The 21,085-nt window shown below is 61.4% G+C and overlaps 2 protein-coding genes across 8 annotated transcripts; one reads left to right on the forward strand and one right to left on the reverse strand.

The window, feature by feature from the left end:
- The first annotated feature begins 451 nt into the window (after positions 1-451).
- Positions 452-13,981, forward strand: LOC106042201 (ubiquitin carboxyl-terminal hydrolase CYLD-like). 7 transcript variants are annotated; one of them, XM_066990813.1, is made up of 15 exons: positions 452-557; positions 2,352-2,811; positions 2,904-3,185; positions 3,403-3,478; positions 4,233-4,534; positions 5,036-5,189; positions 6,585-6,723; positions 7,385-7,495; positions 8,000-8,091; positions 8,923-8,989; positions 10,084-10,216; positions 10,527-10,635; positions 10,834-10,952; positions 11,434-11,680; positions 12,200-13,981. In XM_066990813.1, the coding sequence occupies exons 2-15, from the start codon at positions 2,362-2,364 to the stop codon at positions 12,382-12,384; spliced, it is 2,466 nt and encodes an 821-aa protein (XP_066846914.1). In that variant the 5' UTR covers positions 452-557; positions 2,352-2,361; the 3' UTR covers positions 12,385-13,981. The 7 variants fall into 7 exon arrangements, with proteins under 7 accessions (XP_066846914.1, XP_066846917.1, XP_066846915.1 ...); XM_066990816.1 differs by lacking the exon at positions 452-557 and adding an exon at positions 911-1,232; XM_066990814.1 differs by lacking the exon at positions 452-557 and adding an exon at positions 1,243-1,925.
- Positions 13,982-14,353: 372 nt separating this feature from the next.
- NAPRT (nicotinate phosphoribosyltransferase) lies at positions 14,354-20,600 on the reverse strand. The gene is made up of 13 exons (XM_066990818.1): positions 20,414-20,600; positions 19,127-19,254; positions 18,908-18,990; positions 18,419-18,549; positions 18,226-18,341; positions 17,863-18,056; positions 17,515-17,655; positions 17,193-17,277; positions 16,856-16,936; positions 16,552-16,654; positions 16,269-16,426; positions 15,538-15,645; positions 14,354-15,417 (listed from the first exon to the last, which is right to left on the reverse strand). Exons 1-13 carry the CDS (start codon positions 20,598-20,600, stop codon positions 15,358-15,360), a joined length of 1,575 nt encoding a protein of 524 aa, XP_066846919.1. The 3' UTR covers positions 14,354-15,357.
- Positions 20,601-21,085: the final 485 nt, after the last annotated feature.

Below are 21,085 nucleotides of genomic sequence, written 5' to 3' on the forward strand. Positions count from 1 at the left end.
TAGGGTTATGGGGACACAGGACCCTGGGGACATCTGACTAGGGGGACACAGGGATATGGGGCCATGAGGACACAGGGGACAGAGCTATGGGGACACAGTGCTATGGGACTATGTGGCATAGGGCCATGGGGACACAGGAATACGGGGCCATGGGGACGCGGGGCCATGGGGACGCGGGGCTATGGGTCTATGTGGCATAGGGTTATGGGGCCACAGGACCCTGGGGACACTGGGATACGGGGCCACAGGGCTATGGGGACACAGGGCTATGGGGCTATGGGGACACAGGACACAGAGCTATGGGGACACAGGGCTACGGAACTATGTGGTATAGGGCCCTGGGGCCACAGGGCCATGGGGACACTGGGCTACGGCGCCATGGCACCACAGCACCCCCGAGGGGGGGCGGGGCTAAAGGCGGCGCGGTCCCGCCCCCTCCGCCCTCATTGGACACCCGTGGCTCCGCCGGCCGCTTCCTATTGGCTGGCCGCCCGGCGGCGGTGGTTGTGACGGGGCGGACCGGAAGTGCCGGCGTGCGGGGCCGCTGCCGGGGGGCGGTGAGGAGCGGGGGGGGGCGGGGGGATACGGGGGGGGACACGGGGACACCGGGGGACACCGGGGGACACCGGGCGGCATCGCTGGGGCCGCCCTGAGGCGCCCCCGGAGGGGCTGAGGGGACCCCTGGGGACAGGGGGGGTGGCGGGGGGGGCCCTGGGGACATGGCGGTGGCAGAGGGGGGGGCCTTGGGGACAGCAGGGGGACGGGGGGGGGCCCTGGAGACATGGGGGTGGCAGAGGGGGGCCCTTGGGGGCATTGGGGTGGCAGAGGGGGGCCCTGGGGACAGCAGGGGGACAGAGGGGGGGACCCTGGGGACATGGGGGTGGCAGAGGGGGGCCCTTGGGGGCAGCAGGGGACAGAGGTGTCCCTGCAGGGCAGGTGAGTGAAAGAGGGGACTCCTGGGGACATGGGGGTGGCAGAGGGGACCCTTGGGGACAGCAGAGGGGCAGAGGGGGTCCCTGGGGGCAACAAGGGGACAGGGGACCATTGGGGACAGGAGTGTGAAAGAGGGGGCCCTTGGGGACAGGTGGGTGGCAGAGGGGGGCCCTTGGGGACAGTAGAGGGACAGAGGGGGGCCCTGGGGACAGCAGGGGGACAGGGGACCCCTGGGGACAGCAGAGGGTCACAGGGGACCCTTGGGAGCTGCAGGGGACAGAGGTGTCCCTGCAGGGCAGGTGGGTGAAAGAGGCGACCCCTGGGGACATGGGGGTGGCAGAGGGGACGCTTGGGAACAGCAGATCCGGCGGCTCCGGTGCCTGAGCCACCTCCCCGCCTGCGAAGGCGAGGAAATAGGAGAGAAAAGGAGGTGTCCCCCCGGGGCGCAAACCAGCAGGAAACCTCCGGGATGCGAGCGGGCATCGGGGGATTTTTCAACGCGAGTGGGGATTTTTTTTTTTTCCCCTAATACTTCCAGAGTCTCTTGCCCGGTGCCCAGCCGTGCCGAGCTCCGGCTCTGCCTGCAGCCCCTCTCGTTTATTTTTCTGTCTTCACGTTTCCTGCCACTGCGAGTGCTTCCACTTCCCTTAACGCAGCTGCTCGATTCCTCCTCCCTCCGCTTTGAAGTTTTAAGAACTTTTAACGTCCCTTTTAACGTCCCTTTTGACGTCCCTTTTAACGTCCCTTTTAACGTTAGAACAAGAAGCCTGGGTCCCGTTTCTATCTGCCGTCAGTCAGCTGGGAAGCGGAGAGGGGTCAATTACATGAATGCGACGGACTTGGCCGAAAAGCTGTGGGCAAAAATGTGCTTTATTACCCCGGATATTTCATTAATCTAGACGTGTTTGCTTTTCAAGCGGCGATCTTGGGGATCCTAAGGTAGTACCGAGGTGGTTTCCACGCTCTGCATGCGGTCGCAGTATTTGCCTGCGGTAAGGCAGCGCTGAGGAGCTCCGTTCGCAGACCAGAAGCGGCTTTTTTTGGGGGGGGGGATTTTAAAGAGGCGGAAGCTCGCCCGTTTACCTGCGAGCAAGCTGCAGGAGAAGGCAGGGCTTAACGACACGATGAGCCTGACGTGCGCGGGGAGGGGACGAGCAGGAACAGGGGGGAATTTGGGGGTAGGTTCGGAGGGATGTTTCCTCGCCGGGAGGGCGGTCCGGTGCTGGAAGTAAGAACGGGCTGCACGGTCTCCTGTCGGTGAGGGTACTCAAAAATTCAGACGGACGAGGGCTCGAGGAAGCTGCCTGAGCGCAGGGCTGGGGTCGAGGCCTCCCGAAACCTCTTCCAACCCGACGTTATCCTCCAGCAGCGCCCGCGTGTCGTCCCTAACGTGGCTCTCTTTGTTTCCCACAACTCAGGGCAACGACGATGAGCCTCCTGCCTTCGGTGGGGGACGGCAACTGCTACTACATCCTGACGGAAGACTGCGCCTATGGCAGCAAGTACTTCAAATCCGGCAACATGTGCTTCTGCAGCGAGAGGAGCTACCTGCGCAGCTTCGCCGACCGGCCCTCGGCTCGTTTCCTCAAAGTCGTCATGCTGGACGACGGCTCCACCGTCACCGTCAACGTGGAGATCCTGCAGCCGGTGCGCAAGGAGGTGGCCGCCCTCCTCCTGGGCATCGGCGGCCCCAGCGAGCGCTTGGACTGCTTCCTGGAGAGGCTGAGCCTCGAGGCGGCCCTGCAAGCCGTGCCAGGCCAGAAGGTGACGGCGGAGATCGACCGGCAGCACTTCCCTGGCGTCGTCCGCTACGTCGGGAGCATTCACAAAAGCGCCTCGGCTGCCTTGTCCCCGGTTTTCTTCGGCGTGGAGTTGCAGGTGAGCGGGCAAAAAAAAAACAAAAAAAGAAAGCCTGCCGCTTTGCCCCCTCCCGCTGGTTGACGCGACGAGCCTTTCTGGCGTCTTTTCAGGGCGAGGGGGAAAACCGAGGGCGCAGCGACGGATCTTACCACGGCACCGAATATTTCAAGTGTAAGCCAGGCTGCGGGATCTTCCTGCCCCTCAGCAGAGTGCAGTTCACTCCCGCCCCGGGTGACGGCTACGGGAAGCAGAAGCCCAAACTGGACGCGGAGGAGGCGGTGCCCGTGAAGGTGGGAGACGCGGTTAGCTTCTACGTGGACGAGGTCCTGACGAAAGGAATAGCGATGGCGGTTTACAGGGAGGGATCCCAGTGGTTCGTCAAGGTTTGCCCGGTAAGAGCAGCCTTGCTGCCTTTTCCTCTTTATCTTTTGTGTTTGTTTTTTTTTTTTTTTCCCCCGCTCGTTTTAAATTGTGTAATAGCGAGGCCGTAAAGAGGAGTGGAAGCAAGGTCCAAAAGGGACGCGGGGTTGCGTGCAGGCTCTTCGGGCCCGTTTGAAAAACTGTTTCGTGTTCCAACCGCTTCGCCGATGTGTTCTTTGCGCCTTTCAGGAAGAAGAAGGGACGACCGACATCTTCAGAGAAATCCCCATGGACTCCGTCGTGAAGGAAAACCTGCTCTCTCAAAGTAGGTCGTCGTCAGGCGTGTCTACACCGTGCGTGTTCTTATGGAGGCAGCGTTTAGCTCCTCTCTGCGGGTTACCCGTGAGCTGAGGGTCCAAAAAAACTTCCCCTAGCCCAAACTAATTAAATCGGGAGGCTCGGAAGGTCCGTAGAAACATCTCAAGTTCGTCGCAGCATGCTTTGCATTGGGCACCTGGAGCTGAGCCTCCCGTTCATCGGGAAGAAGAAGAGAGGTTCTGGTCGCAGCACATAAGTATTTCCTGGGACAGAAAGCTCCACGGGCTAAAGAGTCTTTAATTTAGCTGGAGAAGGTGGAGCATGGCGTCGTGCTGACGCCAAACGATCCCAGGAAGGCACAGACGCCGGCAGTGGCGCCGTGAGTCACTGGGCAAGCCACCAGATCAGTGGGGCTCTCTGTTGACGTCAAGAAACGCTGTGCAGAAGTCAGGGCCGGACCAAGGGGAGCTGTCGTTGGACTTCCCGTTGGTTAATCTCACTAAAGGCAGGAAAAATAACCTGGAGACGCCCCTCCGCCATTTCGGTAGCCCGAAACGGCTCTGCCAAGGGCTGCATTAGCTCCGGGGCTGGAGGGAGCAAGGAAACGAGGGGTGGGATCGCCTCCCCTCGGCCTCAGCAAGCTGTTAGACCAGCTTGGCCGTGTCAGCGAAACGCTTCCTGAGAGTTACACCTCGCGGCCCGGGCGATCGGCTTTGTGCTTGTGCGTCGGGCCTGTAATTTCAAAATGGACCTGCTCTTAGGGGGACAGCGACGAGACGCAGAGGTGCCTGTCATTAAGCGTTGCCTTCCTGTCTCTCCCGGCGTCCTGCCTCGCCTCCCAGGTGTTTTTTCAACGTTCGAATCCGACGTGGGCTTGGGACACTCGAAGCAGATGAAACGGCAGGCGAGCGAGAGCGGCGAGGAGGGCGAGAGTGGGAATCCCCCCTTGGAGGTGAACTCCATGGTCCAGATCACCTTGGACAAGGGAAATCAGGTGTTTGGAATCATCCGCTGGCTCGGGTACCTGCCCCAGATCAAGCACAAAATGGCAGGAGTTGAACTGGTAAGGAGCAAACGGGGTCGGACTCGGTGGTCCTCAGGGGTCCCTTCCAGCTCGGGATATTCTCGAAGTATTTCCTGCTGTGAGGCTGCGAACCGAAACACGCAAATCTTGGTCGCTCTTCTCTCTGGAGACCTTCAGCTCGTGACTGTGTCTCGCAGCCGGAGTGGAGACGGGCCTCTGACGTGTCAGAGTTTGGGCTGCGAGGGCATAGACACCTGATCCCGAGTGAATTGGGTGGGTTGGCGCAGGGAGGGCTGCGCGCCCCCTTGTTCGCTGCCTTCGGGAGCAGTTACTGGAGCGTGGGGCAGAATAATCGCGAATCCTTCAAGTGGGGTCAATAGGTTTAAAATATAACCAGAGCGAGTGAAAACAGCCAGCAAGCCAGGCCCAAACTTGTACGCGCCTCTTAAAATCTTAAACGGCCTTGTGGGAAATCGCACCTGCCTCATATAAAACCCGCTCTCGTGTTACCCCTCAATGTTTTTTTTTTTTTTCCCCCAGGATGAAGATAAGGGGGTCACCGCCGGCGAATGGCTGGGCAAATACTACTTCCACTGCGCTCCGAAGCGCGGCCTCTTCGTGAAGCTGCAGTCCTGCCAGCCTGACGTTCGCTTCCAGTGCTCGCGCGGCGGCGACCTGAACCTCGTGGACGACGGTAAGTTCGCTGGGAGAGGGGGCACGGTGCCGTGCTGGGACGAAGCAGGCTACGGAGGGGCCGTGCGTGCGGTGTCTTGGCCAGCGGTTTCATCCTCGTTGTTTCCTTGCAGCGTTCCTGGTTTTAGGGACGGTGAGGTCGCCGTGGGGGCCTTCATAGGGGATGCCCCGCGGGTGTGATAGGTGGGAAGGAGTTCAACATCAGGATAAGAGAGGCTGGAACTCCGTGGGCTGAAGCATTGGATGTAGGGCAACGTGTTGAGGGTAGCCCTAAAAATGAGGCTTCTGTGGCATGGGTTTTGTGGGAGAAGGGAGGCTGGTTGGAATTGGGACGATCTTTAAGGTCCCTTCCAATCCAAACGCTTCTGCTGTCGCTTCCTGACATGTCATAGGATCACAGAGAGGCCCAAAGCAAGCCTTTGCGTGGCGTTGTGAGCGCTGCAGGTAGGCTAGGGCTCTTCCCGTGGCTCTCAAGGCAGAAGAAAAGGTCTTGTGTTACTGAGACCTGAACACGGGCAAGTGTTAGAGCTGTAGGGCCTAGCCACGGTGCCGTCCGTCAAGCGTTGCGTGTCGCAGACTGTGCACGTGGCTGTGGAGAGCAGGAGGGGGTAAATCAGGCCTGGGGCCAGGCTGCCAGGAGGTAATGGTACCTGGGGGCTGAGAAATAAAGGGAAGTTTGGGAAGCGGAAGTATTAAACCCATTTTAATGTAGAGTTCGCTGTGCTAACGCATTGACAAGAAGACAGAAGAAAGAACAGGTCAGCGCTGTCATTTAAATAGGAAGAGATGCCTCCAAAGCAGAGGAGACGACATGAACTAGCCGCTGAGAGGTTGTAAATGAGATCACTGTAAATAAAAAGACAGGATTCCTGTAGGGACCGCCCAGAAACGGGGGATGGGGACAGGGAGGATTGTCTTAAGGACCTGCTGAAAAGAGGAGATGGGATTGTAAGGGGACAACGCTGAAGAAACCAAAAAACACCAGACTGAGAAATCGACTTTAACCTTCTAGGGTGGCTGGTGGGACGTGGGCCGTTTTAAAGGATTTAAAATGACGCAGGACACTTTAAAGCTCTTTCCAAAGAGCATGCATGTAACACAGCGCCAGCCTGCCTGTCTTTCCGTCCTCGTCGTGCTCGGCGTAGCGGTGGCAGAGGCGGTGTGGGTCGCTGGGGCCTGGCTCCGGGGAGGAAGGGCAGGTTTCGTCCCCGTTTCCAGCAGCCGAACGACCGAAGAGACCGATTTCCGTCCCAGCACGGTTCGGTCCCGGCGGGAGCGGCGCAGAGCGGCGCTGCGCTGGCCTCCGAGCAGGCCTTCGGGGCGCTGGGGTAGGGCAGGATGGACGCCGGCGAGGTGGGAGGCTAAAGGGGGGCCGCTTGTGTCGCTTCTCTTGCAGGCGGGCGCGAAGCTCTCCCCCACGCTCCCGTCAGTTTTCCTCCCCTCAGGGATGAGGAAGCGGTGTCCGTCCTGCGAGGGCGGATGAAAGGGATCCAAGGGCACTGCAACTCCTGCTACGTGGACGCGGCTCTCTTCAGGTGAGGGCCCGCTCGGGCGGCGGCGGCGGCGTTTTCTCGAGCAATCGCTTCGCGTTTGGGCAGAGCCCTGCGCCGCAGCGCTTCGCAGGACCCCCCCCCCGGGTGGCTGGAAATTTGGCGCGGACCAGAAAATAGCTGCGTGGGGATGCGGCCTCGAGGCGTGCTGCCTCCTGCTCTCCTTCCTAACCTCTGAGGTTCTCGGGCACTGAGGCACCCTCGTGAGTGCCTAAGGCACCGCGTGTCTGTCAGGCAGGGTGGTGAGACGTCGTAGCTCTCCGAACTGGACCGTGCTGATTCCGTCACCGGAGGAGGCAGTGGCTGGCAGCATATTTCAAAGAAACCATCCGGGAAGGCCCAGCTTTCGCTGTGCGGCAGTGTTTTGGAGCCGAATAGACTCAGTGGTGCCCCCCCTGAGCGGTTTTGGCTGCAAAGTACGAGCTTTCATTCTCTCCGAGCTGCTTCCTTGCTTACAGCGAGCGTTCGTTAAGGCAGATCTGGTTTATCTCGCTGCGGAGGTGCGCTGTCACACTCACCCCTCTGTAATCGGCGTGCGTGGATTGTCGGAAATTAAAAGCCACCGCCTGTCGCTGAGCACAGGGGTTTGGTTCTGACTGCTGCTGCAAACCCGTCGGACTTACCCGGCCCTCTGCTCTCTTCCCAGCCTCTTCTCCTGCACGTCCGTGCTGGACTCCATGCTCTTCACGCCTTTCACGCTGTGTGACAGGAACGTGCAGGACATCCTGCGGGAGGAGATCGTTAATCCCCTCCGAAAGTGAGTATGGCGCGAGGGAATACCCCAGCTCTTCCGGTTGTTCCCTTCCCCTCGCTGCAATGCTGTCGCAGCGCTTCACTGCACGCGTGCGAGCTCCCCCCGCTCCGAAGGAAGCCCTGCGAGCTGCACTTCTTGGTGGAAGGACTAAAGGGGGGGGTTCCTGGCCCTGAGACCACCTCTGCGGGGAAACCCTGGACCTGCTGAAGCGACGGCATTGCTTTCATCAACAGCCCCAAAGGCGGCATGCAGTGCCAGGGTGGATGGGGACAAACCACGGCGTGAGAGCCGAGTTCTCTGGATTTTTTATTAAAGACAGCAGTTTTTTTCTCCTCCTCCCTTGCTAGGCGTGGGAGAGGCACGCAGCGCTGCTTCTGCGTAAGGCTAAGACATTAGCGCCCTCCTTGGGGCCGCGCTGCCCGCAGAAAGACAACCCTGGCACCTTCTGTGGCGCTGGGGTTTTTCAGCGCACCGGAGAGATCATCTGTGGCCGCTTCTTGTTTCTAGGACCGGCTTCGTCAAGGCTCGGAGCGTGATGCACCTTCGGGAGCAGTTAACCGAGAAGGGCAAATGCTCGAGCTTTACCAACGCTGAGAAAGGTGACGTGCTTCCCCGGGCTGCCTCGGTGGGTGCTGCCTCAGCCGGGCACCAAACTGAGGGCTTAATTGCGCGCTTCGGCCGTGCACGGGCGTTGACGCGCGCGAGCTGTGCCGTTCGTTTGTGTGAAAACATCTCACGCGCCCGTTTTTAGCTTTCAAGAGCTTCCCCGTGCTTCTCAACCGACGTTTGTCTGCTGGAAAGATGAGGGTTGCTGGGTCTCTCCGCCACCTCCTAACTGGTGGCAGCTGCTGCCGGGAGGGGAGAGGACGAACCCTGTGAGCGGAATTTCAATAAGAGAGATTTCCTTGACCTTTATACTTTGAGTTCGCCCTGATAAATCCGTCCCTGGCGTCCCTGCCAGAACCCAGCGCGGTTTTATCGTTGTGCCAAGATCAATTTCTCTTTTGAGCTCTGATAAGTTACTTGGGGTCCCTCAGAGACACCAGTCTGGTTAAAATAAGACAGAAAACGCCTGCATCTGGAGCCCGCCTCTCTGATTTCCGTTGCTACGTCCCCGTCCGTGCTCAGCAAAGTTCTGTGTAGCTTATGACACCGAAGCAGACTGTGCCAAACGTCAGTGCAACAAGCCCTGGGTTTCCAGATAGCAAACGAGTGGCATTGATTCTTCTAGAAACAGCGGGTATCTCGTCACCGAGCAGCACCTGTGGTTCTGTACTGTTGCGTATTTATTTTAGCCGGGGACGGTTTAGTTACTCTTTGGTTTCTTGAATTTCTGCAGCCGTCCCTGACTTCTCTCTGAATTCACACTCCTGGTATTGGCTGCTCATTAACATCCGTGGAGTGACCCACGCTTTTCTCTGCCCTTCCAGATCCCGAGGAGTTCCTCAGCCTCATAATGCAGAAGATCCTGGGGATAGAGCCGCTCCTGAAACTGCAGTAAGTACCCATGTCCCAGCGGTGCAATTCCCCTAGGCCTGGCTCGTGAGTTCTTCACCTCACAAGCACCAGGTGTTACCTGCACCTCCTCTGCAGGGCCGCGGAGGCAGAGCTCAGGGATCTGTGCTCAGCTCTCTTCTGCTCTCCGTTAGCTGTGGTCCGTGATCTTGCTTGTTGTCGGCTCGTCCCGGGTGGGCCATCCGGGAAAAGACACCTTTAAGTTCTCCCTGGAGGTGCCACCTTTGGAAAATGCTGAAAAAACTCGTGCCGGCCTTAGGCAAGGACAGCAGCGGCTCGAGAAACGTGGAGTCCGTCTCCAGCGCGGAGCCGGCACTGTCTGACCGCCCTGGGATGCGTTTGGGATGCGTCCAGGCTGTCAAGCTGGCTCCGATCCTACAGCCTCTCAGACAGGGAGCCCGTGGATGCAGTCCCAGTTTCTCGGGACTCTACAAAGAGGATGAGAGGCTGGGGGAAGCCCAAAATAACCGGGCTGCTCGGAAGCATAGAAGGGGATTGTTCGATGCCTGTGCTCGTTTGTGGGGCCGCTAGCCAAGCCTCACGTTGTGGAGCGCTCGCAAAGGCTGAGCACAAAGGGAGCTCTGTGCTGCAGCTCCCCTGCAGGGGGGCAGCTGAAGGAAATCCTTTCTCTGCCGGTTCAGGGGTGCAGGGCTGGTGGGAGGGCTGCTCACAGCTCACCTTCTGAATGCCTGAAGCCTTGCTCCGCGGGTTTTGTGCGTGCAGTTATAAACAGGTCCTTCGTTTGAGAAGGAGTTTGCTGGTCGTGCTCCATCAGCAGTTTGTCTAAAAATACCGAAATCTCTTTAATATCAAGATGAGAGGGGAAACCGCGTTGTGCTCGTAGGAGCGGAATGTCCCGCTGCGTTGGGGAGCGAGACTGACAGCGACGCTCATCCCCTCCTCTCGTGACACGTATTCAGTATTTCTGAGTGGAAAAAGTGCTTCGTGTCAGCCTTACACCTCGCAGCCCTTGCTGCCTTGGGCCCGGAAACTCTTGCGGGACAAAACCAGTCGTCCCCTGAGAGCTCAGATGTTTGCGGCACCCCGTGAACGAGCCCCGTGACCGCTTCTTGCAGGTCCGGAGGCCACGAGGGGCTGGACTGTTACTGCTACCAGATAATTATGGACAAACAGGAGGACCTGGTGGTTCCCGATGTACAGCAGTTAGTGGAACATTCCTTCCTGACCTACGACCAGAAGCTAGTGGAGGTGAGCCCAGCTCCTTTCCGTCTTAGTTGCCATCTGCTGCCTCTTTCTTGCTTTCTCCGCCGTGCCTGTGCCTGCCAGTGGATCCGGTGCGCCTTACACCTAACGCTGCAAAGCAGCAGGATGCTTGGCTGCAACCTGAGAGATGTCTCAGGGGGTTCGACCTGGGAAGAGGGGCATGCTTTCCCTGCTGCTCTCGGTTCTCACGAATAACCCGAGCGGAAAGCCTTTCCTCCCAGGAGCAGTGCAAAGACAAAAGTCTCTGGGATTCGCCTCGTCTGGGACGGTGACTCGTTTGCCTTGGTTTTTCCAGATCCCGTCTTGCTTCATTATCCAAATGCCGCGATTTGGAAAGGAATACAAAATGTTCAGCAAGATCATCCCTTCCTTGGAGCTGGACATCACCGACCTGCTGCTCGACAGTAAGTCGTTAGGCGGTGGTAAAGCTGGCGTCCGGGACTGCGGGTAGCCGGGAGACGGGGTCCGGTCTCTTCGGGTTGTGAGCAGGAGCTGAGGTGGGGTCGTGGTGTGATTCCCGTCCCCCGAACGCTTCAGTTCTGCAGGGGTGCCAGGTGAGGCTGAGAGGAGATGCGTCCTCTCACCCCCTTTCGCCTCTGCAGGTCCCAGGGAGTGCTGCGTGTGTGGCGACGTCGCCACCCTGGAGTGCTCGGGGTGTTTCAAGGACAAGATATTTGCACCTACGGGCCTGAAGCAGTTCTGCAGCACCTGCTCCAAACAGGTATTCAGCCTCTTCGGGTGCTCATGACGTCTGCCGGGGGTGACCGACAGCAGATTAAACCCCCCCCCCCCCAAAAATGCCCACGTTCCCCTCGCTGCCCCTGCGGGCGGTCAGGTTGGGCGCAGAGGGGCTCCCTCCTGCGCTTCGGTCCCACCAGCTCAATCAGCCACGTGAGCGGGACGTGGCGCTGAGCCCTCGTACGTTACACGGAGCCTCAGTCAGCACCGATCCTGCACAGACCGGGTGCCGGGTCCTCCACGCTGCCTCGTGAGAGCACCGTTACAACTTTATGGCCCCTCTCGGGGGGGGCAGCGGGCTCCCCTCTCGCCTTCCCGCTGTCGGCCTGCCACCGCGTTGCTGTTCCTTGGCACGCGGGCGGGAGCCAGCCGCGTGGAAGGCGGACGAGCGGAGCACGGACTGGAGGCCTGAGCCCTGCGCGCTCCTTTTTCCAGCAGGGCCAGGCTCAGCCCTGCCCGCTCAGCGCTGCCACCCCGCCGTCTTCCCTCAGGTTCACTCCCACTACCGCCGCAGAGCCCACAAGCCGACCAGGCTGCGCGTCCCGGAGGAGTTTCAGTGCCGGAGCCCCCAGGGTAGCCAGCGGGTCCCCCGCGAGAAGATGGAGCTCTTCGCCGTGCTCTGCATTGAGACCAGTCACTACGTCTCCTTCGTTAAATACGGCCCCGAGAACGAGCACTGGATGTTCTTCGACAGCATGGCTGACAGGCACGGTGAGGACGCGGCGCGGGGGCGCTTGGTGCTTGGACGGGGGCCACGCGGGGGGTGCGCGGCGTAGGGCGAGCGGCGCGGGTGCCGCTCTGCGGCGGGGCAGCGTCAGGGAGGTTCTGCGCCGTGCCCGAAAGGAGCACGGGGTTTTCGGAGGGAATGCAGGCTGCTAGGGAATCGCAGCTCCGTGTAACAAAGGACAGCCCTTTCCTCTGACCCCCCATACGTGAATTAGGATCCCAGTGCCGCCAGTATCCATTTGAGCCAACCCCAGAGAAGAGCGGGACCGGGCCAAGGATATCCGAGGGCTGCTCCTGGCGCTCTCGTCCCCTGGCTGCGTTCAGGCTGGGGACTTCCCGAGCCAGCGGGGACTGGCGGCTCCTCTCCTGCCTCGTGCTGGCCCCCAGGTCTCCCGGCTGAGGCTTTGACTTACCGCCGGGTGCGGTGGTAACTGCTGGAGCTGTGGGTACTCGTCCTCTGGGCCACGCTTTGGACTTGGGCTTCTCTCCCTTTCCCTGGTTTAGGCGATGAGAACGGCTTCAACATCCCCACGGTGACGCTGTGCCCCGAAGTCGCCAAATACCTGGACTTGCCGCTGGCTGTGCTGGCCCTGGAGCAGCCCCGGGACATGGACGGGGTGGCCAAACGCCTCTTCTGCGACGCCTACATGTACATGTATCAGAGCAAGAAGATGGCGCTTTACAAGTGACACCGTCTTGGGGCCGGTGTCAGGGACGCGAGCTTGGGGTGGCCCCGCAGCCTGCGACGGGTGAAAGCAGCCGGAGCCTGGGTGCACCGAGCTTGCACTTCTGCCTCTCCTCGCCTCTTCTTACCTCTCCCGGTGTCTGCTGTCAGGCTGGCTACGGGAGCCCGGCTGGGTTCGTAAATCCCACGCCGGGCTTTAGCGGGAGAGAGTCGGTACTTCCCGCAGGCCTGGACTCGGGAGCTCTTTACGCTCAAATTCTCTCATTCCTACCTTCCTTCTTCCTACCTCCTTCCTCCGCAGGTACTCGGCAGCTCTGCCCTGCCTCAGGGCCCTCCCCACGCCCTTTCCCTCCCGCGCCGAGGGCCAGCATCTCGAATCAAAACTCGAGGAGTTACCCTCGGGTCCGCAAAGACCCAGAGGAAAACCCGCGGCCTCGCCCTGCGCGGCACTTCCTCGTGGGGACCCGCGGGGCGAGAGAAGCAGGAGCGGCTGCGTGGCTGAGATGTGCCAGGAGCAGGGTTTTCCTTGGGGGGGGGGTCTGGGATGCGATCCCGCACCCAAAGCTGGGTCCCTGAACTGTCTTCGCTTCCTTTATCCTAATACCTCTGGCACTTTTACCCACCGTCCCTTATTTTCCGCCACGGGGTTAACGGGGGATGCCGTGGGCTGCAAATACGCTCGGAAACATGTATTTCTGTAGGAACAAACTTAGGGAAAAAAATGGAGCAGAGGAACAGCAGGTGAGCACGAGGTACGCCGTCACCTTTTTGTGAAGCCTACGTTATTGCTGTGGGTTCGGAGGCGTTCGAACGTCCCTTCTCCCACTTGCTGTCCCGTCTTTGCATCCGCTTCTGAGATCCGTGCCAAACAGCAACAACGACTTCAAGGGCAAAAACGGAAGAACGAGCACTTTTTACGTTTTTCTTTGCCGCGGCAGTGGGAAGGATGAGGATTCCTGAGTGGGAAGAGGTGTCCTTTAAGTTAAACCGTTTAAATTTTGCACGTTACGAGCCGTCTGCGGTTAAGCAGGTGCTGGCAGGGCAGCGGGAAGCTGGCCGGGGGCTCAGCGCTGTGGGATGCAGTGTAATGAACCCCGGTTAATAACATTTATTTTTTGGGGAACGCTGCCGGCCGGTTTAGCTCCCACAGGCTCCCACCCTTCGGTGAGTCGGTGGTTGCAGGAGAGCCGCGGCCGTCGGTGCACAAGGACGGGGAAGGCTGTGACCCTGCGGCCGTGACCCTGTTTCTGAGCCTCGCGGGCAGTCTCGCTGTCTTTTCCTGTCTGTTCCGCGGTCCTTTTTGTTCGTTACCGTGTAGGAACTCAGGCCAGCCTCTTTCCAGGAGTACTGTGCGCAGGTTTAATAACAAAAAGGGGTTTTTTTCCTCTTTTAAAGTGCAAAGTTAGAGTGCCTTACAGAGCGCAGGCCCAGCTGTACCAGGGCAGCGCTGTGCTCCAGCCTGATGGGTTTTTTTTTAGAAACAGGACACGATCAGGCAATATTTTGCGTTTGTTTTGTTTTGTTTTGTTTTCCCATCAACGTATGCTGCAAGGATCTAAGCAATGGAGAGAAAAAAAATAAAGCATCTCTTATCAAGCCTTTTGCTGGGAGAGGGTGCAAGTTATTGGGGTGGGTATTTGGGGATGAGGAGCAGGTGCCCGCCTTCTGCCCTTTTGGGCTCAAAATCTCCAGGGAAAGTTTCGGATACGTCTTCGTTACAAGCTCAGACAGGGTTGGAGGCGCGCACACCCATCTCAGGAAGGCACTTCATTCGTTCTTTGCATTTTCCATCCGTTCCATGCAACATTTCTTGACTGGCTTTTGATTAAAAGCCTTCAACCGCACGTCGCTTCATCCGTCCTGCCTGCCCCCCCCCCAGAGGCTCTGTTGCTGGAATTAGTTGTGGGATGCCACAAAATAGGGATGCGAACACGTGCCGGGGGTCACCCCCAGCCGCTATCAGTGCTCAACACTTGCTTCTCATTTCAGTTTTATTCAAATATACACCGCGAAGTGAAATGAAAGGTGATGAATCAAACATTCAAGCTGAAGGAGAGTTTTTTTGTTAGGACTGGGGCAGTCGCGCAGCGCGCTTGCGGCGCTGGTGCGTAAGGCTTTTGTTTTGTTTTGTGCTTTGGACAAGGTAAGGGCAGGGCTTGGTGCCACGCTTCCTCGATAAGAATCAAGGTTAGAGAGCGGCGGTGTCGACCTGAGACCAGTTTCCATGCTCGGGAGACCTCGTACAAAATGGAAAGGTTAAAAAAAAAAAAACGTGGCCACAGACCCAAAGCTTAGGGTGGAAAGGGCCAAGTGCACCTGCCACGGCTCCGTGGGTGGGGAACCTTCTCGGCATGGTCTTTGGCGGCACCGCTGAGCCTCGCCGGGGGCTCTGGGACACGAGCACGGCCCCCAGCTGCCGCAGCAGCGGCGTTGCATCGTTTGGGGGGCAGCTGCGGAGGCGTTTCTGGCTCGGCTAGAGGCTGGGGCCGCTTGCAGCCTGGTTTAGCGTTCGCATTTCACTCGCCTTCGAGTGACGTACGAAGCAGCCGTGGCCTGGAGATGCCACCACAGAAGCGCCCCGTGCCACCGCAGAAGGCACGGGGCTGGTAAGGGCCACCAAGGCGGGCAGCGTGGCCACCGCAGAAGGCACAGCGGGTGGCAGGGCCACCGAGGTGGGCAGGGAAGGAAGGGAGCTCGCAGGCAACGCGGTGACAGCGCCGCTCACGGCCGCGTCCCAGCCCAGGACGTGGCGGCCCCGGCACCTCCCAGCTCTGCCTGCCCCATCCCTGGGCACACGGGCCCGCGGGGAGCGCTTCCAGTCCCGGCACGGTCCTCGGATCGGAGGAGATCCGCAGAGCAGCGGCCTCATTAGCCTCATTAATTCCCAATTAATCACCTGGCCTTCCGAAGAGGACGTCGGAAGCGTTGGCCCCAGGCGGGGGCTGGCAGAGCGCGGGGAGGGCGCGCGGGGACCCCCTCACTGCCTGGCCTGCCGCAGCTCTGCGAGGAGGAGGTGCAGCTTCTCCGTCACGGCCACCTGGTGCGGGAGGGGACACCGAGCGTCCTCAGGGACGCTGCGGGAGCCCGAGGGCTTCACCAGGGCAGAAGGTTCGGGACGGGACCGGGATCGATCGCGCCCGGTAAGCGGCAGACGTACCGGGTAGGGCTGCGGCTCGCGGAGCCGGCGGTGAGCGGGGCTGAGCCGGCTGAGGGACGCCTGCGCGTGGCTCCGCACCTCCGGCAGGCTGGGCAGGACCTCGCACACCTGTAGGATGGAGGTAAAGGAGCGTCCCTACGAGGGGCTGGCCACCCGGCCCCAATCCTGAAAAACCTGGGGCTGCGGTGGCGCAGCTCCGGCAGCACCGTGGGGACAAGGACAGCTCGGCCCCAGGTGACGCCTCGATTCAGCAACTGGTGCCGCGGTGCCACCACCTCGCTCCGGTCCTTCACCCGAAGAGGGAAGGACGCCTCGGCAACAGCCGCCTTGCAGCTGGCGGGTTGTCCCCATCTGGGGCGGCTGCTCAGTGTAGCAGTTGAATTGAGGCTGGCGTCTTCCCCGCAGAAACTTTTAAGGGTTTTTCACAGCGGAGGCACCAAAGCTTTGTGGTGAGAGCCACCTGGCTGAGAGCAGCCGCGGGTCACGTCTCCACCTGCACGCCCAGACCCCCACAGACCCTTCCGAAAACCCAGGGGAACCCGTCTCAGGTGGGGCACCACCTCATCCCTCCGCCGGGGAGCCGAATTTCCCGGGGAGCTGGCCCGTCCCCGGAGGAGCTGTGCCTTGTCCCCGCTGCCGAGGGGGAGGGGTCTCCTCGCCCCCACGTGCTGCGTGGCCAGGCCCACCGCCACCCCCCTGAGCCCACGGAGAGGGCAGATCCCCCCCCTGACCTGGCCGTCTCTGAAGTACGTGCGATGCAGGGGCTCCACCGCTGTGGGCCTGACCTCGGTGGCCTCTCCTCTCCTCCCCAGGACGTGGACCGCCAGCTCCTGCCCCGCGTTGGGCGCGGGCTCGTCCTCCAGGGCCATGAGGTCCATGAAGGGGTGACCTGCAGGGGCGCTGGGTTAAGGGCCAGCGGGTGCTCGCGACGCCGGGGACAGGGTTTCGGGGCAGTCAGGATTGAGGATCAATGGGGCAGCACCGCAGCGGGGCGCCCAAGATGGCAGAGCTCACCGGCGGCGTCGTAGAGCCGGTACACCGCCTTAATCCCGGGGATCGTCATCTTCTCCTCCTCCTCCGTCAGCTTCAGGCACGGCGAGCCGTTGACCTCCACGAGCTGCGGGAGAAGAGGACGGTGTGGGGACGGGCTCCTTGTTTTTTGCCACACGAAGCTGGTGCCAAGGGCCGCGCAGAGCTCCGTGTCCCCTTGCGTGCTGGGGAGGCCACCGAGGCAAAACAGCCGAATAAATCATTAAAAAAATAAAATAACACCTCAAACCGTTTCCCCAAGCCAAGCGGTCCGAGCTGCCACTCCTACCTTGTAGACGCAGCCCAGCGATGGCTGCAGGGGACACGTCACCAGGTTCGTCCCCACACCGATCACGTCGATCTCGCTCCCCTGGTGCAGCAGAGAAGACGACAACCATCAGCAGCCCGTCCTGCCTCTGATTTTTTTTTCTTAAAACCCATGCTAAAACCGGAGCCACGGGGCAGGTCAGAGGCTGCTCTGCCCAAAAATGCCTGGTTTGTGGCCGGCCCACCCAAAATCTGCTCATTCCAGCCTGGAAACTGCTCTCATGCGGGAGAAACTGAGTCAGAGGCCGGGGACAGTCCCATTGCCACCCCTCGTGCCCCAGCCCCGGCGGCTCCCTCACCTCCCGGATGAAGCTCTCCAGGCTCTGTTCGCTGATGTCGTTGCTCACGGCGATGGGGATGCTCCCAAACCAGGGCACCTGGAAGCTGGAAAGGAAGGTGAGGAGCTGGGGAGGGAGTAGAAGGGTGGCCCCGGGTTTTGGGGGGAAAGCCTGGCTCTGCTCGCAGCCGCCCTGGGAGCCTACAAGCACCCAAAGGTGCCCCAGCACCCTCCTCGAGCAGGGAGGGCACCCACCCCAACATCCAGGGACAATGGAGGAGGTGCTGGGCACCCGGGGCAGGGGATGCTCTCCGCAGGCTCCCTGCCCGTCTCAGGGGACTCACGTGGTGCCGCAGGCTCGGAGCACCCGCCGGATCTCCTTGGACTGCTGGACCAGGTCCCCGCTGTCCAGGCGCACCCCGATGGCGCGGTACCCCAGCTGGTGCAGGGCCAGCGCCACGGCACAGAAATTGGGCAGGCCGCTCCTGACGGGGGGGGCGAGGAGAAGGATTAGTGCCCGCGGCCTCTTCGGACGGGGGCCGAGGACCAAGGGCAAGCTGAGCAGGAGGACAAAGACCTGCGGCAGGCGACAGTGAAGGACGGGGACACTGCGAGGAGGCGTTTCAAGAGTTGCCCTCTCCCCCAGCTCCTCCCGCAAGCCCCGGGGCAGCAAGGGACACATCCGTCCTCACCTCATGACGCAGTACGTGTCCAGCAGCCCCTGGAAGTTATGCGGGAAGGTGATGGCGTAGGACACGAAGGCGGCCAGCTCGCCGCGGTTGGCCTTCTCGGGGGGGCTCTGCAGCAGCTCGCACACCCGCTGCAGCCACGACTCGGCCAGGGCTGCGAGATCCACCGGCTCCCCGCCCGCCAGCGGTGGCAGGACCTGCTTGGGGACATCAGCGCTACATCCAGGATGTCCCGGCACCACGCACGTCCCACAGCATCCCCATTTCCCTTCCACGGACCTGGACCAGCAGTCAGGAGGACACACGAGGTCCCACGGCCACAGCCGGGACGTCCCATCCCCGTCCCCTTCCCGCGGCACCACTCACCCTGGGCTGCACCTCCTCCAGCGACGTGAAGGACATGATGAAGGAGTGGGCGATGGTGCCGCGCACCGGGATGCCGTAGAGCTTCCCCGCCAGGACGTTGCTGGTGTAGTCGAAGCCTGCGAGGAGGGACGGGGTGTGGGGGGGGCTGACGGCACGGCCGCGGCACCGCGCGGCGCTGCGGGGCACCACTCACCCCCGATGTAGGAGTACTTGGAGGCAGACAGGCCGCCGTCCGGCCCCTGGGCGCGACGCAGCCCGATCTCCATCAGCTTCATCTCGGGGCCAGCGAGGAGGCGGAAGCGGGCGGCGTTCGTGGCCACCAGGCTGGGAGAGAAAGGGACAAAATGGTTATTAGGAAGAACTTCTTTACCGAAAGGGTCGTTAGGCATTGGGGTGGGCTGCCCAGGGAGGTGGCTGAGTCGCCATCCCTGGAGGTCTTTAAAAGACGTTTAGATGCAGAGCTCAGTGATATGGTTTAGTGGAGGACTTGTTAGTGTTAGGTCAGAGGTTGGACTCGGTGATCTTGGCGGTCTCTTCCAACCTAGACGATTCTGTGATTTTTCTCGGGGTGCCGCTTAGCTCGGACACGGACGGGGTGCAGGGACAATTGGTGCAGCGGGGCTGGATGAACCCTGCAGCCAGAGGGTCCCCAGCACCCCCAAAAAGCAGGAGGGGCCCTTACCTGGCGTAGTTGACCAGGCACAGCAGGGTGGTCTCCAGCAGCTGCACCACCAGCAGTGGCCCCTTCACCTGCAGGAGCGGGACCTGCGGGGACAGCAGTGGTGACGTCTCCCTGGCTGCGTGCACTGGGGCCGAGCTTGGGGATGTGGGGACGTGGCCGAGCCCCGTTTGCTGGCGGCCCCGGTGCCCCACGAGGCTCAACCCAGGTCCCAGGTCCCACCCTGGAGAAGACGACGGAGCCTTCTGGCACGGAAGAGACGGTGACCTCCGAGGCGTCCACGGTGCAGAGGTAGTCGAAGAAGGCGTCCTCCGTCGTGCTGGGCAGGACCGAGCGCAGGTAGGCGATGTCTGCAGGGGCAGGGGACACCTCAGCCCACAGGGATGGGGACACAGCCCCCCGTCCCCAACCCTCAGAGAGCACCACACCAAACCCACATCCGTCTGAGGGGGTGTCCAAGGGACCCCCGAGGGGTGTACCAGGGTCCCCTTGGTCCCCAGGCTCCTCTGAGGGAACCCCAAGTGCCACTGAGGGGTCTCCTGGTCCCTCTGGGTGATGTCCCCGTCCCCCCTCCCCGGTTCATCAGATTACCCGTACCTTTCTGTCCCCCTGAGGGATGTCCCCGTCCCCTTTCTGATCCTTCTGAGGGGTCCTTCTATCCCCTAGGTCCCTCTGAAGGGTCTGCTGTTCCCTCTAAGGGAAGTCCCTGTGTCCCCACGCCAGGTATCCTGTCCCCAGGTCCCTCTAAGAGGTGCCCCTGTACCCCCAGGTCCCCCTGAGGGGTCTCCTTGCCCCCTTGAGAGATTTCCCTGTCCCCACCTCGGGCCCAGCTGGGGGTTCCCCCTGCTCCCCAAGTCCCTCTAAGAGGCGTCTCTGCCCCCCCACCTGAAATCCCCCGTCCCCCGGGTCCCTCTGAAGGGTCCCCCTGTCCCACCGAGGGCTGTCCCTGCCCCTCCGCCGGGTCCTGCAGTGCTTTTGAGCCCCCCCCGTCCCCCATAGGGACATCTCTGTCCCCTCCTCAGGTCCCGTGGGGGGGGTCCCCCCACCCAGGTCTCCTGCCCCTTAAGTCCCTCTGAGGCATGCCCCTGCCCCCCTTACCTCAGCCCCCTGTCCCTCAACGTCCCCGTCCCCCAAGGAGTCCCCTGTCCCTGTGAGGCGCATCCCTGTCCCCTCTACGTCCCCCCCCCCCCCGAGGGCTCAGATCCCTCTGAGGAATGTGAGGAATGTCCCTGTACCTGTCCCCCTTCCCCCCCCCAACTCACCAGGTCCCCCATCCCCCAAACCCTCTGAGGCACGTCCCCGTCCCCCCACCTCAGCCCCCCCAGCCACGTCCCGCTCCCTGTGAACCCCCTTTCCCCCCCGAGGCGCGTCCCCGTCCCCCCACCCCACGCAACCCACAGCCACCCGCGCCCCCCCAAACCCACCCCGTAGCCCCGCTCCTTCCCCAAACCCCAGGAGGAGGTGACCCCGCTTGTCCCCGTCTGCCTCCGCCGCCGTCCCCTCGCGCACCGGCGGCGGAGAAGCGGAAGGCGCGGAGGAAGCGGAGGCCCTCGGCCAGGCCCGTGCCCAGGGCGAAGGCGCCATGGAAGGGCTCGCGGCGGAAGAAGAGCTCGGCGGCAGCGGGGGCACGGTGGCGCCCGGCCCGCCAGTACCCGTAGGCCATGGTGAGCTGGTAGAGGTCCGTCAGCAGCGCCATGGCCGCCACGAACCGGGGGCAGGCCGCGGGGCAGCCTGGGAGCCGCGGCCTGGCGGGACACAGGGCGGGCAGAGGGCGAGAGCGAAGGTGGTGGCTTGGGGGGGGGACACCGGGCACCAAGGCGGGTGGCGGCGCATAGCGCGGGGGACACGAGGGTACACGGTGCGTGGAAGGAGGTGGGAGGCCGGGGGAGGTGGAGCATGGGATGGGGGACAGCGGGAAGGGGACACGGGGCAGCAGGAGGGGCAGCACATGGGACATGATGGAGTGCGTAGTACGTGTGGCACAGGACACCAGGGATGGCAGCATGTAGGACACAGGACATCATGCAGGGTATAGCACACGTGACAGGGGACATGAGGGATAGGACACAGGACATCAGGGAGCATATAGCACATGTGACATGGGACATCAGGGATAGGACAAGGACATCATGGAGCACATAGCACATGTGACATGGGACATCAGGGAGCATATAGTACATG

This window comes from Anser cygnoides, chromosome 2, assembly GCF_040182565.1.
Source record: "Anser cygnoides isolate HZ-2024a breed goose chromosome 2, Taihu_goose_T2T_genome, whole genome shotgun sequence".
NCBI lineage: Eukaryota > Metazoa > Chordata > Aves > Anseriformes > Anatidae > Anser > Anser cygnoides.

Coding starts and splice junctions, on each gene's coding strand:
- NAPRT (XM_066990818.1), bottom strand. CDS start 20,600: ATGGCGCTGCTGACGGACCTCTACCAGCTCACCATGGCCTACGGGTAC. Junction 18,550..18,907: donor TGCCTGGTCAACTACGCCAG/GTAAGGGCCCCT, acceptor TTTCTCTCCCAG/CCTGGTGGCCACGAACGCCG. Junction 17,656..17,862: donor GACACGTACTGCGTCATGAG/GTGAGGACGGAT, acceptor CCCCCCCGTCAG/GAGCGGCCTGCCCAATTTCT.
- LOC106042201 (XM_066990813.1), top strand. CDS start 2,362: ATGAGCCTCCTGCCTTCGGTGGGGGACGGCAACTGCTACTACATCCTG. Junction 3,479..4,232: donor GGAAAACCTGCTCTCTCAAA/GTAGGTCGTCGT, acceptor ACCTGCTCTTAG/GGGGACAGCGACGAGACGCA. Junction 10,217..10,526: donor ACGACCAGAAGCTAGTGGAG/GTGAGCCCAGCT, acceptor TGGTTTTTCCAG/ATCCCGTCTTGCTTCATTAT.